Source organism: Diadema antillarum, unplaced genomic scaffold (assembly GCF_040938485.1).
Source record: "Diadema antillarum isolate AM-2024a unplaced genomic scaffold, OU_Dant_1.0 seq00000834_RagTag, whole genome shotgun sequence".
Taxonomy (NCBI): Eukaryota; Metazoa; Echinodermata; class Echinoidea; order Diadematoida; family Diadematidae; genus Diadema; species Diadema antillarum.
Window position 1 is genome coordinate 91,487 of NW_027271710.1, and position 26,500 is coordinate 117,986.

Below are 26,500 nucleotides of genomic sequence, written 5' to 3' on the forward strand. Positions count from 1 at the left end.
ATTGTCTAAGTTGAAGATCTTTTCAAGTCTTCTTCTCTTCATATTCTATCGATTTTAATCTCTCATATTAAAGTCAAATTATCTCCAAGTTGAAGCAATTTCGTCAGTCCATACAGATTCAACTTAGGCAAGGTTGACTGTATTTTCAGTTTGTTAAATGAATTCATGGTATTATGGCCACTGTATTCTCTGGCAAATTTTGTGAACTGTCATATTAATTGGAATTTTTTTTTTCTGATTCAGAAGGATGAAGAAATCTCATTGACAAATGAGTAAAAAAAAAATCAATTTCCTCAACTTTCCTAAGTTTTATTAAGTTTCTTGTGTCTGTAGGTTCTAAGTGGGAGTGTACAATGTTTTATTCCACTCAATAGGCATGGCTTTTATTGAAGTAGGCCAGTATGTTGTATGCTAGTCCTGGGAGTATCAAATTATTGATACATGTACCTTGAATTGTGTGAAGGACTAAATTTGGACGTGCTGTATGGAAATTTTAATTCTCGACAATGGTGAAATGTGTTGTAGATGGTTTTATCATTGTCTTTATTCCATACGTGATGCCACACATGGTCAAGATTACGCACTGAGTGTAGTCTCAGTCTTCTTTTTTCCCCCAACAAAAAGGGTGCACACTTTTGATCCTCACTGTAATATTTATACTCTAATGTATGTATGTATGGAAATTTCAGTAACAATATTTCTGTTCACAATGTTGCAAAGGTTTGAACCTTTTCTTGGTTGTTGGAAGTTTAATTTCTAAATACCAGTAAGCTAAGATGTCAGAGCTGCCAACATTTACGTTTTTATGATACTTAGTATGTTTTTCCTCATCAAAAATAAGAAAGTTTTTTTTTTTTTTTTTTTTTTTTTCTAGAATGAAAAACTTAATCTGACATTTGATAGAGCAAACTTAGTACAATGTAAATGTGTGTGTTTTTTTTTTATATTGTGCATCAGTGTTTTTTTTCCGCACAGGCTGGCAGCCCTGCTGTGGACGTGAAATTCAAAGTGTGGTAGAAAGATGGATAGATTCACTCAACACCAAACATCCAAACCTGTATTTGATAACACAGATTATAAATTAAATCCACTCATTTTAAATACACTTTTGACTTGTATAAATGGACATCAAGACAACATAGTTTGTATCGTGTATTTTTTTTTTTTTTTTTAAATTTTTACTGTTTATTATTTGCATGTATCACTACACCTTCCCAACATCATACACCAAGTGCAGACATAATTACAATCCAGTCACGCAGGACTATATTTCAACACTTGTTAAATAATATAATGAAAAACAGAATGCATTTCTTCCATAGCTATCCTGTGTAAGTCACACAAAATGAAGTTAAAATATATTCAAATAGTCAAATGCATCATATTTTGTAAATGACCTAGGCTGAAATATGGAAATTCATAGACCACATTACCACATGATGAGAATCCACCATTGACAAACTGTTGTACATTGGAAAAGCACATGTACATTTACAAAGTGTGAGAGGAAGTTCAAAGTTCAAATAATGAATTTGAATAAAGCAAACATACATTACAATGTAGTAAGCAGTCAGAGATAAACCATCCGTAACAAATGCCACCCACAAAAAACAAGAACCATTTCATTTTAAGTAAAAATAAAAGAAAAAAATGAGGAAAAGGAAATATGAAATGGTATGAAAGATCTTGCTTACATGTACATGACATTTGCACAAAGAGGAACATTCGGACTCTGACGGTCTGCTCAGATATAAGGGAGATTGTGCATTTCCTCAGTAAACCCAGCATGTCACAATTCATTTTGCTGTTTGTCGGATCTTGCATTACAGACACATTAATTGCTGCTACCTCAGGCAGGATGTGCACTTGACATACTTTACATCATATTAATTGTTGTCGTTTTGGTTTGTTTGTTTTTGTTTTTTTAAATGAGAAGGATCAAGGGAAGAAAGTGAATTTCAGCAAATCTGTCCCACATGTGGGGGGAAGTCAGAAGTCTGAAGTGTGGGCGACTTCAGGCATACACTTTTGAATGTAGTGTACAGTGCACTCCCATTATAGCGAAAACATTTATAATGAAATTCCGGTTACAACGAATTAAAAATTATGGCTGCAACGTTATCCTCTCTATGTATTTGAATTGTTTATTTGTTCAGTCATAACAAAATTTTGATACAACGAAAGAAAACTGCTGGTCCTGAGGACTTCGTTATAACGGGAGTCCACTGTAGTACATTAAGGTGTCCAAACATGCTTTCCAGGAATAAAGCATGAAAACCTGCAGGGTGGGGACATACGGTCAATGAACTGCCAATATCACATGGATCGTGGCTTGTCTGACATCCATTTCTTTTCCTAATCTGGAGGCAAGAATCTTCCTCCAGGGATCAAAAGCCAGAAGAGTTTTGATGGCCTTGCCAAGTGTGACTTGGATGTCTCCATCTCCCCAAGGCATCACTACTAATACCCAACCCACCGAAGTATGACCTTTATTCAGATGGAAGTTAATTAATCTCGACTTTTTACCTTGAGGACTAGACATCCCCCCCTGCATACAGGACACTTTCTTTCAGTTATTTTCATTCTTCTAAGCAAAATGATGTTTCAAATGGACTTTCCTGACTGGAATTGGGGCTAGAAGATGACTTCTTTGCCACTGACCTGTCACCTTTCAGCTTCATCATTTCATCTTATACCATATTTGTCTCCGTAACCATTCTTCTGCTCCATTAGAAATTAATAGCTGAAGTAGTCACTGAAAATTGACATTTGGAGCTGCATTCCAGTGCCCCTTCACATTAAGGAGTCAGCCCAAAACTCCAGTCGGGACATCTGCACTATGTTTCCTGTGCAGCATATCGTGGCCAAGAAAGCACAGACATCGTATTCGGAGATCCAGACTGATGCAGACCTCCCAACCCTTCTGAACCATTCTGAATTTCTGGGGAAAGAATCTGAATTTTGACCATTCCCAGCTCTTGTTTCAATAGGAGTTTCCGAACTTTCTTAATAAATCCACTCTTATGGAAACTGCTCTATCTTTCCTACTTTTGAGCCAAATAATCCGTAATTTTTAGATCGAAAGGTTGGGAGGTCTGTTGATGAAAAACCCAAGAGGATGGAGGCAGAACAGAACAAAACATCCCATTTGGGAGAGGGCATCTCTTGAGAGCTGAATCCATGGATGATACACAAGGTGTGCACAGCTTTGTTTATGGCCATTTTTAGAAAAGCGATTGTCTGTCCCCAATTTGCCTTTATGCTGAAATGCGACTGGAAGACACTATGAAAAGAGGTGGGCATGTTTGATGGGACATACAGTATCTCCATCTCTCTCTTAAAAAGAAAAAAAAAAATGGGAAGAAAGATGAATACCTTTTAATAATAGGAGGATATCGGTAATTGAAATCATGAGATCAACCTACAGCTGAGATTATTTCTGCAGCTGTAGCAGGCAGGAGAAACATGGTACGAATGAGCGAGCATCGACCGCGGACAAAACCAGAAATACACGCCCATTACTTCAAAGAATCTTTGCAGCATGATTTTGTGGGGGGTAGATATCTAGTGAAACGATGATGGTACAGATTTCTGAAGCAGTGTTGCTACGTGCGGACAAATTTCGAACTGCCAATGGATACAACATGATTACAAACAGACTGCTCCACATTTGCCCATTAGCCATCTTCTCTTTGTCTACTTTATGGTGGGTCACTCGACTGTCTAACCAGAATCCCAAGTCGATTCTTCCCCCAAGAAATGCCTTCACCACTGCCTAATGACTTTTTTGGTAAGATAGATGTGGTGAATGCATTTCCGAGACATCTTCCCCAGCACACATCCTTATATTAAGGAACTATGTGGTCAGAAATAACAGGGCATTTGCTTTACGCCACTATGGTTTTTCCTAACTTTTATAAATACATACAAAATATCCACTCTCACTCTCATTCTCTCTCTGCTTCTCTCATCAATGTTCTCTCGAAGCATGCGTGCATGAGTAATTTGCAAGACCTCCGAATGAAACTGTGTTGGGCCATAACCTGGAAAATTACAGGTTAGCATACATGCCATGATTCGAATGATGATTACTAAAAAATGTACATTGGCTTCACTACGTTATGACGTTCAACCGAGTAGCACCATAGCAAGACATTGCCTATTGCGTCGCACAAAACCAAAAGTTGACCGAGGTGGACGCACGGACGGCAGCGTAACTAGTGGGGTGATGGTGAATGAAAGTAAAGTAAAAGAGAGTCCAGCGAAAATGCAGTGATATGTTTCAGAGGCCCGTGGTCTGCCTTTCAAACATACACCTGTGTGCCATGCACAATTTTCTCAAGCAATACCCCTTTTAATGCATGATGCCCTCAGATGGAAATATTGATAAATTATATTTCTTTTTTGCCTTTCTCTTTATATTTCCGAAGATTGATTATTTTGGAACCACCATCTCTGAAAAAAAAAAAAGACGATGAATGGTGATCACTGAAAGAGAGAAGCCTTTATTTGGATTTAAGCTTGAAATATCCATTGGCACAGAAACTTGTAGAAATCTATTTACATTCACGATGTCATTTTAGCATCGAGAAGTTTACGCTTTGATGCCCACGCAATTGTGAGATAAGGCAAGCTTGCAAAGACAGACTTAATAGGAAACTAACAAGTTTAGATTTGTCAACACCAAAGAGGCAGTTTGATTGGAATGAGACCTATAGGCTGAGCTAAAAGCAAGTTATTTTAAACATAATCTTGAAGACTTCCACAAAGAATTTTAATAGACTATTAGAACAAACCGGGAGGATTCGACATCTGAAAGGCCAGGCCAGCAAGTCATAGCAAACTTATTTTATGAACAGATTGGTTGAATTGATAATATGACCACCCGGTGCAGCTGTTTTGAAAGTTTATCTTTATCCAACCACAGCCACTTCAATACAGAGAACTGAAGCCTGTGATGCTGTGTCACACCCACATTAAAAAAAAACAAATATTTTTTGTTTTCTGATTGCAATAACTCACGAAAAACAGCTCCTATCACCCCCATATTTTGCACATGGTTAGTTCATGTCACGTACATTATTTCATAAAATAACAACTTCTTGATCAGATGCCATCTTGGGTATGTAAATTAGGGTCAAAGGTCATAAATGTATCATTCCACCTTATACATGTATGACAGCCACTTTTATTCACTTCTTCCCTATAGCAGCCTCCATTATGGCCACGTTTTGAGTATTGCACAGTCTCTCTCATTCCTCTAGTTTACTGATCCTTTCTCAAGTTGTACACACTGAAAGAGGAACGTCACAGCCCATCGCAGCATCGTTGAAAATGAGACTGGCGTGATGCAGCGGCAGCACAGAGTCGTCCGAGATGAAACGGTGCTGGCTTCAAGTGTAACGAGACGGCAAATGTAGCTGACAAGTTTCTACCAAAAGATTCTCAGAAAGAGCAAAAAAAAAGAAAGAAAATGCAATAAAGGTTTTGACATCATGCTGTATTCAAAGCATATTGCATTGATACAGCACTGCATGCTGCAGGGAAGTTCTTCTTGTACAAGTGAAATTCTGAGGAGAAATGCTCTGCAACATCTACGAGCATGCTCTGTCCTATTCCCCATGATTCTGACATGAAATCTTTTTCTTTAATTGTAAACACGATTTCTGGAATCCGCCTCTATCTCATCAAAAATGTACTGGTACACAAACTGTCGCACCACTATGAGAACAAAGTTAAAGAAATATGAGTGATCATTTGCTGGTACATGTCTGCTTCAGGAACAGTGCTTGAAACGACTGGTTTTGTCACAAACTCAACCAAAGAACAACGAAGATGCATACACCTTCCACCACAACGTCACTCCGTTCCACAACTTCCTCCGACAATGCTTTGGGCATGCCATATAATCTATCATATCATACAATACTCAATGCCTCGATGATTCCATCTTGCCCTGCCCTGATATTACAGATCTCCAGCCAGTTTCCTGCGTCAAGTCCAGATACACATACAAACTCGTGCACAAGTACATCTGTCATACATACACTGTTTTATACACATATATATATGATACAAATGCGATCTGTCGACAACGCTTGATTTCAGTCTCATTTAGATTGCAACACCGATCACGTCACTCATCACACATAATTAAATGTGTGTCACCTTCAAATTTCATTTTTCCAACAATTCTTTCATACACATGGCGTATCTTCTGCATCAATGTAATTTCATGCTGAGAAGTCTATGGACTGCTGCATGCAGTTAGGTACATATGTCTCATCACATATTGATACAATAATTTGGTCTGGGAGGCATTCGCAAACTTTTACGAAAACGAAGCAACATTAATCATTCTCCCCCCATTGAATAAACGTGTTGGTCAATAACTGGGCATTGCTATCACAAAGGCAAAGAGAAGGTTCTTTTTTTCAGTACAAAGCCCAACACAATAGACAACAAAATTGTATCAAAGCGATAAACTCAATCTCCATTTGTTGTGCAGGCATCTCCTTTTGGTCAACAATGCATGCCAAAGTTGGCACTCATTCTTCTTTAGCTCAGAAAACTAGCAATGTCCATACAAGGAACAATACACTCAGCCAATCAACTTGTCAGTGTAATGTGACATTACATTAACGTAGGGAATGATATACGTGAACCTGACAATAACTGTACTAACTGAAATTGATATCATGCAAGACAGCTTTATTTTCGCTTCTTTTGCCATAATTCATTCGTAGGGGTTTTTCCATTTCCGCGATCTTGCCGAAAAATGGAAGTGAAACTGCATTCATCATCCTGTCATAGTGAGATGACCCACCAAAACATACAGCCACATGACGGAACAAATGTACCACCATTACATCTTTCCAATCTTTAATTCTCCCTTACTATGCTGAGAGTTGCAAGAACTGATCACCAGAATCCTCAGAGAGATTCCCCTGTGTGCAAAAACAACTTCCTTTACACTTGTAGCTCTGTCCTACATTAGTGTGTAATAAAATACTGTTTTTAAAAATGAGCAGGCTTGAAAATAGCACAGCCTGCGATACATCTTGGGCAAAATGCATTCACAAAGAAATTGTATTTGAGAATACTGTAATTCTTTCACTCTGCTTGTAGAGATATATATATTCTATTCTCTACTATAAGCATATTGAATTAACACAGATATTTCATCATTTAATGTTGCAAGCATTTCAGTAAATGATATATTCATAAAGTAAAAAGCCTATATAAATCCATCCTGCTGGACTAATATGGAAAAGATGAGTCTAGAAAAAAAAACACCCTGAAAGTCAAACTGACAGAACAGTTTGTCATCTTTCTCGAGGGGTGGGGTGGGAGATGGGTCTTGGGGCCCACTGAATAAAAGATTTCCTAGAATAACATTGGTACAAATCTAGCAGCTTCCATGGCAGCACAAATCCTGAATGCTGATTGGCTTTTGCTATGGCACTAATCATTAAAGGGAATAACTCTTCATGTAAGTCTTTCATGCAACATGGCCTTAGTCCCACACAATTATTGCCACATGCTTACTGTATCTTTCTAATCAAGGAAGTCAAACAAAGGTTTGTTCACCAAGGTGGTTAAAAAAAAAAATATCAGACAAATTAAATAAACATCTCGTTATCAATATCTATATATCATTATACAACATCATAAAACAATGCATACAATTACAGCACTTGAATGAGCTCTCTGCTGTTTGAGCACATTGTACATGATTTAAAAAAAACCAAAACTTTGCCAATCAATATTATGAGCACTGACATCTAAAGACTGTTGAATTCATCACTGTGGGTTTGAGCACGGTTCACAAAAGCTTTTAAATAAAGGCTACAACATAACAACTGGTGTGTCACCACATGTAGCACAAATGAATGTGAATTTTGCCTTCTCTATAGCTATGAGAAAAGGAAAAACCTCACCATCTCCAAAAAGCACACAGATTCAAGTTCTGCACACCTACGCAAGGTGCAGGTACTTGTTACAGCAGGAGCACAATTAACAGCATGGCATCTCAAACGATGATGCAAGTCCACATGCACGCACATTGAATATTTATGGCAGTGGTACATGAATGGAAGGGTAAGTGATTAGAGTACCGAAGTTACTAAAAAAGAAAAAGAAAGAAAAAAAAAAGGCTGCAAGAGACATTGTTAGGTTGTCACACCGCAGGAAAATGGCAATCAATGCCGTTGTGGAAAGGTTTACGCTGACATTTAGAAACTGCCCCTGCCTCTCTCCGCCCAACTGTATTAGGGCACAAAAAGCCGACTTTTTAATTCTCTGCCATACACGCGCAAAGCGAGTGGGAGGGGTATTCAGAAAGGAAGTCAGGCGACATTGATCCAAAGGTAATGTCATCCTTCCACATTTGAATCGGCAATATGGACTGGGAGACTGATAAACTACAATACCTAACAAATTTGTTCACGAGCTAGAAAGCAAAGATCTCGGGATTATCTTCCAGTCTAATAAGAACAACTTTTGTATTAAAAAAAAAAGAAAAGAAAAGAAAAGAAAAGCAGAGGGCAGCACTCTTATTTCTTTTGTTTTGTAGGCATGATATATGGAGATGGCACAATACAATATCTTTTAATAAATTTCTCTTCATTGCTGGAGAATGTTGGCAGACTTTTAATGAAGCATTGATGAACCTTTCTCCTCAAAAGCTGTATGGTCTATCCTAATCACTCCCTTCATCCTATTGCCTTTCATTCACAAACCACCACCAAATCTTCAAATGGACCTTGTTTTCTTGTCACTTTTTTTCCTTTCTTCTCTGTGCTCATCTTACGACATCAAAATCACACAGGCTCACAAGATTGTCAATTTATCTTTTTTTTCTTTTGCCACTACATTCCTCGAGTTGAATTCTTGCAGATTTGTGATGGATGACGCTTTATTCCATATTCTGAATTTCATCTATGCAGCGGCGAAGTTGATGATCCTTTACTCGCTCTTCCCCTGGCACGCCGACATGAAACGGAGGACACAGAGAAATTCCCCATGTGAATGAACTCCAAAGAGGACACTGAGCTGGAGCCACTCCACTCGTCGGGCTGTACGGGTGACGTATAAGATGCATTCTCCGCGGGAGCGATGGAGCGTGCACATTCACAGATGCAAACAATGCGTAGAAGGGCAATGGAACACAAACACTTCTCTTGCCTCTCACTGGCCATGTCAAAAACTCAAGGAAGCTATAGGATTCAAATTCATTTTTTTTTTTTTTAAGAAACAAAAAAAAAATCACATGATCCGAGGTCAAAGATCGACTGAAGATGTCCTCTCACATGTCCGACATCCACGCTAATGATGTATATTTACACAATGGCAGGTTTCCGGCTTTCACATAAATGGTGTTGCGAGACAGCATAATGACGAAGAAAAAAAATATTCACAGTTGTCTTTTGAAATGTCTCTGTGTCAGATTTCTTCAAGTATATCTGATCATTATTAACAACTTCATCATCATCATCATCATCATCATCATCACTTTTGTCATCATCACTTTCATCTTCATCATCATCATCATCATCATCATCGTCATCATCATCATCATCATCATGTTAGAGAAATTATCAACAAAATCATGATCAAAATATCCCATCATCACAACCAGCATACATATAATCTGACAAAAGAAAAATGACGTTGATAGTGTATCTGTGTTCTGATTCCAGGAAAAACCAAAACAAGAAAAGAAAGAAAAAAACAAAGAAGAGAGAGTCTCGTTTTTGCAGCACGGTTTTTGAGAGTCTTGTCTAGCCCATTGGCGTTGTGTCATAGCTCCAGGCGAGGTCGGTACTGCAGCAAAAGTGGAACGTTCTGCAGGGGGGTAAACGCAGAAGAAAAGAAAAGCACAAAGCATAAATACCATGGAAGACAATTGATCAGAAGATTCTCCATCTGGAGATGTCTAATCAGAGTACATGGATGGGAACTCCATTCGATGGATATGTAAACTACTTGCTGAATTTGTAGCCCTAGAGAATGCAGACATTCTGGATAAAATGTAACCTTTCTTGCTTTGAAGGAGGAGAGAATGGCACTGTACAATTTCCTCTGTGGGCGAAGACATTTTCAGGTAACGAAGATTGACATTTACATAAAAGTCATACTGTGGAATAATGTTAAACCTAACAGGCAAACATTTTCATTCTGCAAGCTGCCTTCCATTCTCGGAACCAACATTTCAAGAATCACACTGAGAATTTTTTGAGGCATTGATGGGAAATATCATGACATTTGAATGAGATTATATTTCTGTTCATTTCAACAAAAGTGATTGGTGACATCTAGCAAAAGCTTTGGAATGAGAGAAAAAAGAAAAAATATACATTCACACACAACAACAAGGTCTGTTTCTGATCTGTATGTAACTGCTGTGAAATGTGAAAATTCAGCAACCAGATAGGGTCGCTTCTTCACATTGTACAGTGGGTTATGGTACTTTTGAAAAGCAAATTGATCATTTTCATTAATTTATGTGCAGTCTCAGGCCTTTATGAGTATCGTTCTTTCAAAAGATGAGTGGGGGTTGAAAACTCTCGGACAGAGAATATTCATAGTATAACACCAACGAATCATCCCTCCCTCCACCCCCCCCCAAAAAAAAAATATACACAACAACAATATTGTGATTGTTGAAATGGCAATAAAAGCACATTGGCAGTCTGCATTTAGCCAAATCTAGAGGCTAGACTGCCTAAGGGGGTATTATAGGAAAAGGCTACAGTGTACTCTTTTTCCATGCCTGCAACTTTGATACCTCCCTCCCCCAACGTCTCTTCCCCCAATGAGCTGGAGAAGAGGGGGCTCAATATATCCTCCTTTAACGTGGAGTATAATTGCGTATATGAGTACATTAGCATGTGTGCGTATGTCCGTATGTGTGTGTATGTGTGCAGTACCGGGGTGTGTGTGTTGTGCGTATGTTTGTGGATCATTAGACAGAAGCCAGAAGAGGAGTCCCCCCCCCCCCCCCCCCGCATGCCTTTTCAGCGGAGTCCTGTCAGATGAATGGCCTTATACCACCGTCTCCCCACCCACTGATGCATTCAATTTGCATCTCTCATCCCACCGCTCTCATCTCCTCCCTTGACTCTCTTGCTGAACGGCAAGTTCTCTTTTTCTGGTTGTCCTGATTCCTGCCCTCCCCCCTCTCTCTCTCCTTTCTCTCTCTCTTCTTTATCTATCTATCTATCAATATACAATGTTCCTTTCCTTCATTCTGTCTTTCCCAGCATCTATCAGCTTGAAGTTTCTTTCTCTCTCTCTTTCACACGCTCTTTTCATATTCTATCTTTTTCATCAAAATTTTGCAGAGTTCCACACAATTTCATTTTGCCAGCATACTGAAAGAACTCATGACTTACATCCTTCAGAAGGGCAAGGGAACAACATTACCCTTAACTTTACGTCAGCAAACAAGTTGAAGGAATGTGTGCTTACCGTAAAGACCTGAAAATTTACAGAATTCTCTTCATTCATATTTTCTTTGTATCAAGCCTCTACTGTGACATCAAAGACTACTGTAAAATGAGGAAAGTTCGCATGTAATTTAATTTCGCGAATTTCGCGAGCGGCAACATTCGCGAAATTAAAATGCACGGCAAAGTTCTTGCCTACACAATATGCATTGGATGCCAGTGGCAAGTCATGAAATTTCATGCCGCGAGAAAGGCCGTCGGCTCCAATTCGTAAAATTTTCATGCCGCGAATATATCGTGCTTTAAAGTATTGTACTTGTCTAATCCAGAAATAATGTCACATGGATTTGACAAAAAAATTAGCAAATCTATAACTTTGAATGGGGTGTATGATTTTCCGCAAACTTCACTGCCATGTTCTTCTCATATTTCTGCATTCACTGAATTCGCATTGATATGTTTTGGGTAAGTTTCCCCCTTTAAGCAGATTTGATAGTGTTCTTACAGCACTATTCATTATCTTCTAACTCTAAAATAGTGCACTATTTGCTGATGAGGACTAGCTAATTAATCCGTTCAAATGAAGGACACTTCCCCAAGCACGATGAGAACCTATTTCTTTTTTTCATTGATCACATTTTTATTTTTCATATCACCCTCTTCTCTGTGATGTCCCTAAATCCTGGAGACTTACACATTTTATTGAAGGTGGGACTATGCCTTTGTGCATACATTTTTTCCACAATAATGTGATGAGTATATACACTCAGCTTCATTTAAGCAGACTTTAATGTTCAGCTGAGCACTCTCTGCTTGTCTTCTGAAAGTGTTCATCTCCTTTCTCTTACAAATTTTTCAATATCAAACACAATGGACATAAACACAAGAAGGCCAGTGTACATGTAGATTGAGCAATGAGGAGGCTACCTCCCCCGCAGAGCAGTGTTCAAAGGCCCACGTACACCATGATTCAGTGTTTCAAACATTTTTCGCATGCTCCGAACTTCGGGGTAATTTTTCAAACGGGATCCTCCGGGGGCCGAGCTGACGGGGATGTAGATTTCAGGCTAATTTCACGACTGGGCATCGATTATCCTGGCGGTCCAAGTTTCAGGTTGATGGAAATGCAATGTGTGTTTCCTCTGCCTGTCCTTATGTGAAATATGCATTAGTCTAGACTCAAGACTTTTGCTGTTATTCTGCTTCCAAATGCTGATTGATATGGATGAGCACAGCACTCCCTCCAGCTGTAAGTTAAAGACTAAGCCTTGATTGGAGTCTATCTGTATGACATCATTAAATGCTTGGAGACATCACACTATAAAATTACCATTTTGATTTAAATTAGTGAAATATGATTAAGATAAGTAGGCCTACTACAACTAATTGCAATCATGAATAATTCATTACTACACTCACTGGGCCATATCTACTATTTCTACTCGTATAATGCTCAGAACGAATAAAAATGTTACTATAACCCACGATACACAATTAAAGACAACCGCATTTCTCAAAAGTATATAGACTCCATGCCTATCTGACTACTGTTATTAGTATACATATTTCATCAACAAAAGAGTCTTTCTTTAATCGGAGTTATCAAATCAGTATGCAAATGGTCAAATATGTTGCAAGAATTTCCCCCACAACTCTCGTTATCCGAAGCCTGTGTCCTTTCCTTCCCCTCCCTTGATTTCTCATTCAGCCACTAATCATTACTCTTAACGATCTTCATTTCTAGAATGGTTAAAAAGCTGCAAAACAAATCAGGATATATGTCATCTTGAATTTCAGGATGCTGAAAATGATTATTCTCCTCTTGCCAGCATTGGCATTTAGGTAAGAATCGCTTAGTACAGTGAGCCGGTGTGTGAGTTTGAGTTATTGATGCAAAGCAAGCAAGCAAGCAAGGATGCACCACCCTAAGCAGTAATATTCTGGTGTATTAGATGAAATTTGTTTTTTCAGAAGCATTTATGAAACAATGATCCCTAATGTGTAGGCTGATCCACCTTGCTTTTATTTTTTTCTGCATATTGTCTTGGTATTTATTGTTTATATTGTATGTCACTTATCCGTTGAGAACGAGTCCCGAGTATACTCCGACAGGTGTCTAGGGGAAATGCGTGTTGTAGCAAAATCAGTCCGTCCTCAACGGGTTAAAGCAAAAATCTGCTCCAAAACTTTTTAAATCTCATTGGAAAGAGAGAAAAAAAAAACCTGCTGAACAGTGCAAAAAATGATAAAAATTGCATAAGAAATAAGGAATTAATGACATTCTGAAATTTCAATTTTTTTAGAAAAACACTTCTTGACCAGTCATTATGAATATTCAAATCAGCAAGATGATGTCATGCTCTCACCCTTTCTTATTCATTTCATATACAGAAATAACAAAACTCATATTTCAGCTGTATGAATATAAACCTAGCCTTGAAACCATCTCAATTAAAAAAAAAAAATGTTATCTCTGACATATTTAGAAATATGCTTTTACCTTATTTGCCAAAATTAACAATTTTCAAATTTCATATAACATGAATGAAAAATGTAGGGATATGACATCATCAACTCACTCATTTGAATATTCATAAGGACTGGTCAAGAAATGTTTTCTGAAAAAAAAATGTGAAAATTCAAAATGTCATATCTTCCTTATTTCTTATCCTATTTTGGCATTTTTGAAACATTCTGCAGGGAATGAATTTTGTTCTCTGTCTTTTGGAGCTATTTTTTTTTTTTTTTTTTGGGGGGGGGGGGGGGGGGTGGATTTCCTCTTTAAGTGAGCAGAAGGGATCTCAAGCCCTCTGCACAAATGCTGCAACTCTAGAGTCTGTATAATATATAATCACATTCTGTACAAGTTGGGTTGAAATTGATGATGTAGATGGATGTATGCAGGAGACCACCGAACAATGTTGTAAGATGAAGACTACTGGTATGCCTTGGGGAGCGCCAGTTTGGAAAAGATTCACATGTGAAATGTCAGGATGGCCTTAAACCCTCTCGCCGTACATGCTCAGCTCTCTCATTCAGCTGTTGCACTTTTGCCCTGGAGACTGAGGAAGAAGAGTTCTTCATCCTTGCGTATCATAATGACAGTTCTACTTTCCATCGTCTTTTATTCTTTCTTTCTTTTTAAAGATCGTGGCGTTGTTGTATAAAAATTTTAGTTGTTTGAACTCATATTGTACCATGCTATAGCTATCTTTCGACATAGAAACTTCACTTACACACAGTCTTGATTGCATAGTTCCTCTTCATCTTACTCTCATATAGCAATGGTAGACACAGATCACCTTTTTGTTTAAATGTATACCTGGACTGCTATCATCCAAAGAGAACCCCCTTCCCTCTACACAATTCATCTCCAGCATTAAAAACCCTTTCTTCACCTACCATTTCTTGCTTTAATTTGACTGTATGTTTCTATATTTTCTACTAATTTGACTGTACGTTTCTATATTTTCTACAATTTTTTTTGACTGAATGCTTCTTACAGGTGTCCTAGAGCAATTCATATATCAATCTTTGATGGGAAACATCTTTCACAAGCTTTTCACATTGTCTGATGATGACATTCTGTAGAAGCATGGCATGAGTTGCATCCTACCTTAAGCTTTGAGCAGCCACAGTTTTATGAGAAAATTTGTAGACTTCTTCAAGTTGCCCTAACTTCTGCTCAGATGCTAAGTGCATCTCCTATTCGCCTCAATGCAATGATTACATTCAAATCACCTTATAATTGTGTTTTCAGAGTAAGGAATGAAACTGGCGATAATCACCATAAGCCACCTTTATCTCCAGTGAGGCTATCTTTTAGCATACAGGTAGATCCCCCTATCCCTCGTAAATTTGAACTATCGGGGGTACTACCTTTAATGTCATCTCGTATCCTCTTTTCCCCATCACCTCCTCTCCGCCTCGTCTCTCTCCTCCCTCAACATCAACAGCCATCCTCTCTACCTCCCAGGGTAGCATCACTCTGGAAGAAGATTCATTGTGTTATCTCACAATGTCTCTACCAGGAGAAGGAGGAGGAGGAGGAGGAGGAGACCTTGGATACAGCCACTGCCACCGGAGCTCCTCATCACATCATCACCCCCTCTGGTGACTCCAAGGCATTATCAAACTATGCTACTAGTTTCTCTCCGTTACCCTATCTCCCTAGATTTCTACTCTCTCTTCTCTGCTCTCTCTTCTCTCTCGACTCTGTCTACCCCCCCCCCCCCCCCCTCTCTCTCTCTCTTTCTTTCTCCTCTCTTCTTCAACTCTCTGTCTCGGCTTCTTTCTTTCTCTCCAGATATGCATTCACCTTTGCTTATTTGAGGCTAACTTCTCTGGTTTTTTTTCTCTTTTCTTTCTCTTTTTCTAAAGAAATCTCTCAGCATGAACCTTACCCCGCTTTTATCTTTGTTAGATATCTTTCAATATGTCTCCATCTCTGTTGTCTCTGCACTTTTCGCTGACTCTTGTCTTCCTACCTGCTCTTATCTCTTACTAATCCCCAAACATATTCTGTATTTCTTTACTTTTTTCCCCCACATCAGCTTACAGTCAAAGCCTATGAATAACCCATACATCGAGATTTTAGGCATCATCTCGGAAGGACGCATTTATACCGCCCTCGCATCTTTCCTCCTACTCATAACCTTTCTCGCTCGGTTTCCCTTTTCGTAAGGCAGTTCTTAAAGGATTGGTGGGCAGTTTCAATGACTGTGATTCGCCGCTCACTCCCACATGTAATTGATCCAAGTTAGAGCACAAGATGGTATCGTCTTTCAAAATGACAACTATCAGCAGATGAAAAATGAGGCTTGATTTTTGTTCTAAAAGATCTTCGACAAAGAGAGCTTGTCAAACACCAAAAATGTTGGATTAAAAGCTGTCGCGAAAAGATGTCAAAAGTCATCCTGCATTTCCACAGCAACGTTCACTTGGATGAATATGGTCTCGTTTTTCTTGCACACTGACAGCATTCAAATTCTTCTTGCTTTGCTGTTACACTATTTAACATCTAACATCATGTACTAATGCATGTATCATGTGTTGTATGAATCTATCACATTTCATCCTCACAACAATAACCCACTTTTCCCCTTTACCCTCATTGCACTCATAACAGAAAAAAACACTGATATTGAGTTGCTCACTAAAGTCAAGATTTTTTAACCTTGTCTAGATTTACGACAGGCAAAAAATAAATAAAAATCAAAAGCAATGGAAGACAAAGACAGACATTTCATTTGTCAATCATCTCAATGGCTCTAAATTCCTGTAAATGGAAGAAGCGCTATAAAAAATAAAGTGGGGGGACATGCAAAGACCCTATCAAATGTCAAATTTTGCCTGGATTACGGACGAAAAAAAAAAAAAACCAGCATTCTCATATTTCCCTCTCTGTCACAATTCCATCCTTTCTTGCATTTCTTCTGTCAACTGCAATTTTTTAATTTCTATTTTCTGGTTTTAGGAAATGACTGGAAGGACTTGTGCCCCTTACACACTGACACATATGCTCTGATTTAATCATCTTTCAAAGTTCATGAGATATCTGAGCTGTTTGGTCCTTCATGCTTGATAGTGTTTTTGATGTTGCGCAATATGAAACTAGAGTGGTTGAAACTGATCACTGAATGTCCAAAAGATGTGAAAACTTAGGGGTGACTGGTAATACTCAAATTTCCACATATTCAAGGAGAAGATCTTACTTTGGTAAATCAAATTGTTCTAGATTTGTGTTTTGTTATTCGATATTTGTTAAATTATTGACAGAGAGGGATAATTTTAGAATACTTTCATCTACAAACCACTGAGAGAATGGCAAGGTAATGACATTGTTGTGATAGCGCCCACTAACACTTTCATGACGACACATGAAAGTCTCAAATTCCACAATCTCTTAGTTTTGTCTGATTTCATGGATGCTGTCCATATTCTGCTTGTTTCATCTTATTCTATTTCATCCCAGTCATTTTGAGCAATGGGTAGCTTTTCACTCTCGATTGGACATTCAAGAAGGTACAAGTTTTTTGGAGGTGATCATCTGACTGCAGTCAGAATTTCAGATTCGTCTCTTAGTTTTCCATTCTGAACTATTCCCACTCAAAATTGCTCCCTCTTCTCCAAATAACGTTGATATTCAGATGTAATTTTTGGGTTTACTGAGCTCCTGGCTCTGTTCAGTTCAAAGTGATGAATACAGAAGAGACCCTATCGGCAAGCAAGCTTAAAGGGATGGTATAGTTTTGGTTGAGATGGTCACTCCATGCTCGTTGAGATGGGGATTTTAACTTTTCCCAAGATGATTAGAAACCACTTGTGAAATAGTAAAGAACATACAATTCTAAGAGGAACTCAAAGTTCATTTGATGAAAATCAGTTTAGAAATGGCTGAGATAGTCTAAACAAAGTAAAACAAAGTGGTCCTAATAAAAGGTGGGTCACACCTTTTATTAGGACCTCTTTGTTTTTTTTCTCAGTCATTTCAAAACAATTTTCATCAAATTAAATTTGCATTCCTCTTAGAATTATATGCTCTTGCATACTTCATAAGCGGTTTCTCATTATCTCACAAAAAAGTTGGGAACCTCATTGCACGACTCATCTCGATCAAAACTATACCATCCCTTTAAAGGTACTATTACCAATATTTCCAGTTTGAAAAATCTCGGCTGTTTCAAATGGTCCTACATGCTATGATGGTCTGATAATGTGCACATATGAAGCTATGAAAAAAAGAAATTAAGTTAAAAAAAAAAAAACTAACCTATTAGTGACTGCATTTACCATAATGATTCCCCATACACAGTTGTGTTAGAACAGACCATTTGGTTATGTGGCTTATGAGCAGGTTCAGAATATTGTTTATAGGTATCTTGGTGATAAAAGCTTCATTTTCAAAACTTTTGTCTGCTTGATGTGTTGTCGTTTTTTTTTTTTTAATCTATCTGAACAGCAATACAGAGCTCAGCCGGTAGAGGTTAACTATTAGTTTCAAATGGAGCGACCACAATTTTAAACAGTCTTTCAACAAGACATTACAAATAGGATGGAGTGACCATTTAATGACCTGATGATATCAGTAAAGTCCAGTCATCAGAAACTCCCACAGGGCCATTTCTATTTTGCATGTTTGGATGATGAGGAGAAAGCAACAGAGGAAATGGTAAATATTCCTCAAGGGTTACATATGCATCAAAGGGAGAATAATAAAGCATTTTCTTCAAGGCACATGCTCCCTCCCGTTGCTATGGCAACGTGAAACCTCTCCCGATGTGACTTGGGGGACAGAGAGAAGTAGCTGTATGAATAATGTGCTGTCATTTCCTCCCCTTTTACCACCACAGACTGTGGCCGAGCAGTGCTGTCTCAAGGATGGAGCAAACATTTGCTCATCTCGCTAATAAGAATGCAGAGATTCAGCGGACCCCTCCCCCCTCCTTCCTCAAATCAATTCTACTCTGTGGGTCTTATCCATTCCCCACTGCTATGCAACACATTAGTCCCATTCACACGCATGTACGAAACTGAAGGTGTTTGGAAATCGATTTTTCAATGCGATGCAAAAATTGTTAATTCTTGTGTGCGGAAACAAAAAGTGGTTTACCTAGCTCTCATGAAAAGGCACCATGATGCCAAAATCACTCCCACTTAACTTTTTATTTTTCAAAAACTCCCACAATAATTTGCATGGTGTGCATGAACTGTATCTGAAGAAGCTATCATTTTCTTGTTATTTGCCATAATACTTCTTGTTGCACTAGGTCCGCACATGCAGAAGATACAAAGCGCTTCATTTTGCTGCCGAGCCATTATTTTTTGCCACGTGTGCAGAGACTCCAACCAAAAGCACCTTCTGATCTGGAGATTCTCCCGCCTGAAACCCCTAGCAAACGGGAGACTCCAAGTTAATGATTGTGTATGAAGCGCGAAGTTCCTAGATTTCTAGATGCTCTCTGGTGCTATCTAAGGCTTATTTTTTCAACATACGATAGCAATAAGTAAGAAATCCTTTCCAACGGGAGACACAGAGCCCAGGCGGGAGAAATTAAATCTCAAGCAGGAGAACGGGAGATTTTGCAAAAATGGGTTTTTGGCGGGAGATCTCCTGTCGAAAACAAGAGAGTTGAAGTCTCTGCGTGTGCAGCGCAGCACGTGTGAATGATTGCCAATGGAATCAACTGTTGCATCGTGACTGCAAAAACCAATAACTCCTGTGTGTGAATGGGGCTGACAAACCATTAGCAACAGCTCTTTCTTTTCAAGGGTGACCTCATCCCATACAAGAAGAAGACTCATAAGCTTTTAAACAATCCATCAGATGACAACATTCATTTCGTCAATAACGTCTCTCTTTCGACAGTTCATGTCTTTGTTGAGGGATTGAATTTCCCTATTGCTGCCTGGAAGCGGAGACTAATGACACAACTCTGCCCCCTTGTTTCCTAAAGGAGGGGAAAAAATATGCCAGAACAGCCTGATTGCGATGCCCCTGGGTACTGGGGGAACCGAGCACGGGGTCATGTGATAGTATTACACCGGTCGGTCGCCAGTCCGCCCCACCAAGCATTCCCATTGGACGGGCCGGGCATCATCGGATCAGGATCAGCTGTGGCATTGTGGGAATGCTGCAAATACATCAGTGCCACCTGACTGAGAAAATGTTGATCCCAGCCTGATTTCATGACTGGCAATTTATAGCTGTCTGTGAGTGTAGATTGCTATGATGACGACTCCCACTAAAACACAGGATGTTTGGACGCAAAAAATTTTGTATACTAAAACAGTATATAGCTATACCAAAACGGTACAGCTATGCGATGAATTTATGCATCTGAACACTGACTAATGAAACAACATATAACGAAACAATGTATAACAAAAAGACAGTCAGAGCAAGAACTAGAACTCGATAACGAATCAGCATTCCATCATGTCCATACGCGTCTGAACGTATGGCGACCACAGAATGGTATAACTGCAACGGGACTTTATGTGAGCAAGCGCGAAAGGCGACCCTATTCCTCTCACTAGCAGTGACGTCATGGCCGTTACAACATGCGCAGTGGGAAACCGTGCATCTATACAACATAATTTTTTCCAGAACGGTCAAGATTAGCGGCTGAATGGTCTGTCGGCTATACGATGATTCTTTAGACGTTGTTTCTTTATCAAGTTTTGGTATAAACTGGTTTGCATCTGAACAGGGGGCTTCTCTGTTATGGGAAGGTCTCTTTGCCTTGTCACAGCCACATCACCTCCACAAAGCATATTTCACCCACACTGTCACATCTCGGTATCATGTCTCTCCTATTCGAAACATGAACAGTGAATGAGATACCTTCGAGCTACCATATGTCATGTCACCCTCCCTTCTATACACACACTGCCAACATTTTCATGATTGTCTTCACAGAAACGAACCTTTTTTGGAAAATATTGCAACATTACAAATGTGCGACATTTGACCTTTGCATTCACACTGCAATGAAAAATGAAAATCTCACAGCTCTGGAGAAAAAAAAAAATTGTGAATGTAGGCTACCGTGATGCACAAGTGCTCTTGGTGTCAGCAGAGTGCTGCATAAAGCTACATATGGCTATACAAAACTAACAGCCTGGTCTACCAGATGAAATTTTCACATGTGGCCGCATTGCAGAGAGAGATCAGGATATCATGTAAAATATCCTGCCAGTTTTTTGAGGGGAGGGCCAGCCCTGACTGCAAATTGTGATGGCAAACTTTTTGTAAAGTTACAAAAATTACATGCTAGGCTGCAATTTTGGCTGTTGCTTTTTTTTTTCCGCCGCAAATTCTAGTCACTTTTGCCGCCAATTCTAGTCGCTTTTGCCACAGTTGCCTGCAAGTAACTTTCCCCATAATGTTGTGATTTTCTTACGTCACAATTTTTCCATATTCAGTGTGAACGATGCTCATTTACTCTGACAGTACTCTGCAATTATGGGAAATTAAAGTTAGATAAAAACTCACTGTGTCGTAAAAAGACAATGAAAAGGCACTAAAACTTTTATAGCTTTGTCAATTGGATATGGTTGAGCATCTAACAACTACATTAAAGGATGACAGTGAAAGAGTTCTAAGTATCTACAAATTTATCAAAGTAAAAGAAAGAAAGAAGAAGAAGGAGGAGGTGGTGGAGGAGGAAGAGGAGGAGAAGGAGAAGGAGGGAGGTGGGGTAGAAAATTGAGATGTGCTGAATTTTAAATCGGTCAGCTCTTGAGGTAGATTTGCATACTGGATCAGGTTATGCTAAAGTGACAGGAAATCAGCCGGAGTCCATGAGTACCCGAGTGGCACACACTGCACATTACCAACTCAGAGGAAGGGGAGATGGTCAGTGTAGAATTACGCTGCCCCAAGCGCTCGGGCTATTTCCACTCCCTGTTTTACACACCTCGAAAACTCTTTCCATGAAGTGGAACAAAGGTTTTTGTTTGTTCAACATGCAAAGATTCGAAGGGATCAAATTTCAGTAGAGATGCGCTGAAACCTGTTGGTAATGGAGAAATAGCTGGAGCCTGGTGAATGGTTGAGAAAAGCATTTATCAACGCCTTTTTCATTTAGTCCATATTTCTGATATATCCTGTTTTAGCACCATTCCATAACAAGAAGCCCTGGGTAAATTCTTTAACATCTTGATTACAGAACTGCCGAAAATCATGATCTATCTACCTTCCCGTCCCCAGCAATTTCAGGCTAAAGCTCCAGAATGGACACATACATGCATAAGAAATGTGTGAAGTAATGCCGTGATAACATGATTTCATTGCAACTGATTGACAAATTTCCCAACATCGACGTAAACAAGCACTGAATTAATCATCGCTACTACTAATTCATCATGGCTACTACTAAAACACTGATCAATTCAGTGCTTATTTACGTCGACGTAGGGCAATTTGTCAATCAGTTGCAATGAAAACATCTCAACGGAAGAATTTCATGAATTTGAACATGATTTCAGTTGGTAAATTGGCACCTCGTCTACAACCACCCTGTCCACTGTCCACCTAGTCTAATGCCATCTCGTCTAAACTCACTTCGTCTACTACCAACTCGTCTACCAACCATTTTGTCTATATGCCAATTAGTCTAATTGTCATTTCGTCTACTAGCCATTTTATCTAATGTCCAATTTGTCTAAGTCACATTTCGTCTAACACCCATTATGTCTATTGACCATTTCGTCTATTAATCATAAGGTCTATTAATAAAATAGTCTACAGCTCATTTTGTCCAATAGCCAATTGGCCTACAACTCATTGTCTAATAGTCAATTAGTCTAATAACCAGTCAGTCTACTCCCAACTGGTCTACTGCCAACTGGTCTACTCCCAATTGGTCTAATCCCAACTGGTCTACACCCAGTTGGTCTACTCCCAACTCGTCTACTCCCAATTGGTCTACACCCAAGTGGTCTACTCCCAACTCGTCTACACCCAACTAGTCTACACCCAACTGGTCTACACCCAACTCGTCTACTGCCAACTCATCTACTGCCAACTCATCTACTGCCAACTAGTCTACTCCCAACTGGTCTACTACTAGTTATAGTTTGTTTTGTTTTTTGTTATTTAAGTCTACTTCATCCAGTTTCTTTTTTCCCAGTGAAATAGGTTGAACACTCTTGGTGCCCCATTTGGTTTACATTTTTATGTTCTAATTATGACAATTTTTTAGGAAAAAAAGATAATGTCACAGTGTGAAAAACTTGCTGTGTTATTTTTGTGGTGGATGTGCAATTTAACTAAGGGCTTTTTACACTTGTGTTTCTTAACCCCGGACTTTCTCTGACCCAGGACTATCGTTAGTCCCGTACCAATTTTTTCAGCTTTTTACACTCGCCAATTAGTCCCGTACTATCTCTTGTCCGGGGCTAAGGAGAAAACTGACATTTTTACACTCGTATTTCTTAGCCCAGGACTTTCCAAACCACATGAATATTCATAATTACGCTGTGTACTGTACACGTACACGCACGCACCGGCAGCACTTGATGACCTCGTTTCTGATTGGTCAGTGAGGGTCGGACTTCGTCTCCGTCGCTTAGCCCAGGATTATTTTTTCGTTCTGTTTACACTCACTTGCTTGGCACCGCAATTGCGGTGCTAGCACCGCAATTGCGGTGCTAACCCCTGCTATTTTGCAGGGCCAGATAGTACCGTACTATCGGTGGGGCTAGCCCACTTTGGCAAAAACGAGTGTAAACAGAAAGTGGGCTAAGGATAGTCCCGTACCAACGGTGGGGCTAAGGCCCCCCCTTAGCCCCACCGTTGGTCCGGGGCTAAGCAAAATTTTACAAGTGTAAAAAGCCCTCTAGTGTACCAAACGCAATGAAAATCAAATTACACTCGTACTCGATAATTCCTCATTCGGGATCCCGCCAAGATCGCTGCATGCATGCGCACGGAGGTACGGGTGGACTGGGGTGGTCGGTCGAAATGTAATTCTGTTTCGTATGACTGACAATTCGTTTGTGATGGAGGATTGTAACTGAGCTAGTTTATCATTATTTAGTTATTTTACGTCCAGAATGTAGACTGGATAGTCAGGTCTCACCATTGATTAGTATGTCTTTATATTCAGCATGTGCGGAATAATTAACAACTAGAATAGTCTAATATTGATTTTTGTGCTAATCAAGGGCAGGGTTTAATATGAATAGTTCATGACAGTGAGACGGACTGGACACCAGACAAAGTGGTATATTCAGTATTAGCATGACCAGATGGAAATGATCAGTTTGGGTAAATTGTTGAGAGTAAAACTATATCAGTTGGGAGTACACCAATTGGGTATAGACGAGTATAGACCAATTGGGAGTAGACAAGTTGGGAGTAGACCAATATGGAGTAGACCAATTGGGAGTAGACCAATTGGGAGTAGACCAATTGGGAGTAGACCAATTGGGAGTAGACCAATTGGGAGTAGACCAATTGGGAGTAGACCAGTTGGGAGTAGACCAATTGGGAGTAGACGAGTTGGGAGTAGACCAGATGGGTATAGACCATATTGGGTATGGACAAACTAAGGGTTGGACGATATGATAACTAGACAAAGTGAATGTTGACTAAATGACTTGTAGACGAGGTGGGAGTAGACTGACTAGTAGTAGACAAAATAGATATTAGACGACATGGCAAATAGACATTGTGAGTGTAGACGATTTGGCTATTAGATCAATTGTTTTGTAGACGAAATGCTCCTTAGACGAGTTGGGTATTAGACAGTACGGGTAGTGGGCAAAGTGACTATTAGACAATATGGGTACTGGACAAAACGAGTTGTAGACCAAATGGGTATTAGACGAATCGGTAATAGACGATATGCCAGTAGACCAATTGGAAAATAGACATAGTGGCTGTAGACGAGGTCACTATAAACCTTTCCGTTGGGTAATGATGAAACTATGAGATGCTAGCCAAAAAGGTACACCTGACAGTACTAGTATTGCAATCTGAGAACATATTATATCCGATGATGGTTGCTACGTAATGTTTTACAATTGACTACTGATAATGAATAAATCGGGCCATAGCAGTGTCCATCAATCTTCCATGTGAGAGTGAATCATACGCAGCTTTTTGGGAAATATGATTGCTAGGACATGATCGATCATCGCGTAACATTCTACCTACCCATAACAGAATGGAAAAAAGCTCTTCAGGAATAAAAGACAGGCACTCTCATCTAAACTATTTACACTTCCGATGTCAAAATGCTCAAAAATATCTCTTTATCCTGGCAAATCGCATCAGCAAGGACAAGTTTCCTGGTAGATCCTTTCAATATATAGCAAGCAAATTCCAAATCATAGAAGATGAATTTTGACCCCTTCCGAGAACTACGTTTTACCTTTAAGCACACAACTTGAGATTTTCATTGATTATAGAGGTGCCTATAGATGTGAATATATAGCTATAAATGACATATTTGTTGCTGTAGCTGCAAGATCTTCCTTCAAAGCTGGGGTGTTCAGCCAGACTGAACTTTTTGAATCCCTCATTGTCTGTTCACTCTGTCTCATTAACTGCTAATATCCAATAAAGATGCAAAGCCTTTTGCCGGAGTCAAGAGCTACATGTGACCTTTCTTGAAATGAAAACATTTTCACTACAGGGACTACCGTCGTCGCAGTAGCCTATAGCGCCGCAGAGAGCAAATCAGCACAGCGTGTGCATGTGTGGCGGGTGTGGATCATCGTCTACGCTGCCGACTAACTGGTGACAAGATTGAGCATGAGAGCGAGGATGTTGTCTGGCTGCTGCTTATCAAGCCATGGCGGTGGCAAATTGCTTTCCCAAGTCCAGGGGGAAAGTCCCTTGAATGAAGATTTCTCGAGGGTTCATTTACCTTTGCGTGAGGAACGCTAATGACGATGGTTAATTCTTTTCTGAGCAGGTCATCCCAAACACAAAGCCAACATGTGGATGGGTATATAGATTAATGTTCATCACCACAATAAAAAAGGACCGAACCCAACTCCATTCTCCATGAGTATCTAATCGATGAAATAACACCTCCTGTGACCTCCAAAATGAGATAATGCGATGCCACAGTGTGGATCACTCGTCTTTTACTTGCATGCTTACAATACAACCTGAGATGCGGTCTTCACACCAAAAAAAAATAAAGGATTGTTGTATTGGAGTAATGGGGTCACTGAAAATGGGAAAGGTAGGGCATTTTGGGGGTTATCATTTTTTTTTTTTTTTTTGGGGGGGAGGGGGAGAGGGGACTCATTATCACTGATGGCGACATGAGTTGAGCAGTTTGTTTGCAACAAAATATTCCTATTATTACAGGTCATATCAGTACTCATCTGTGATGTTTTGCATTTTTTTTAAAGTCTCAACTTTCTTAAATTCTTAAAAATTTTTACTGGTGATGATGATTATCATAATAACAACAAAGTCAATAATGAAAATGGGAAATAATGCTACTTTTTAGGCACACATACCAGCACACACTGATATTGGTGTGCTAGTTTGGCTATTCCCTGTGTAGTAAATTGTATAGCAT

General features: G+C 39.3%; 1 protein-coding gene across 1 annotated transcript in view; it reads right to left on the bottom strand.

Annotated features, from left to right (window-relative positions):
• Positions 1-8,968: 8,968 nt before the first annotated feature.
• LOC139740091 (polycomb group RING finger protein 3-like) overlaps positions 8,969-26,500 on the bottom strand; it is a gene marked incomplete at its 5' end in the record, with an annotated part of 33,702 nt that continues 16,170 nt past the window's right edge. The window contains one exon of the mRNA XM_071650680.1: positions 8,969-9,846. Coding sequence (XP_071506781.1) covers positions 9,802-9,846 — 45 coding nt within the window. The remainder of the gene's footprint in view (positions 9,847-26,500) is intronic.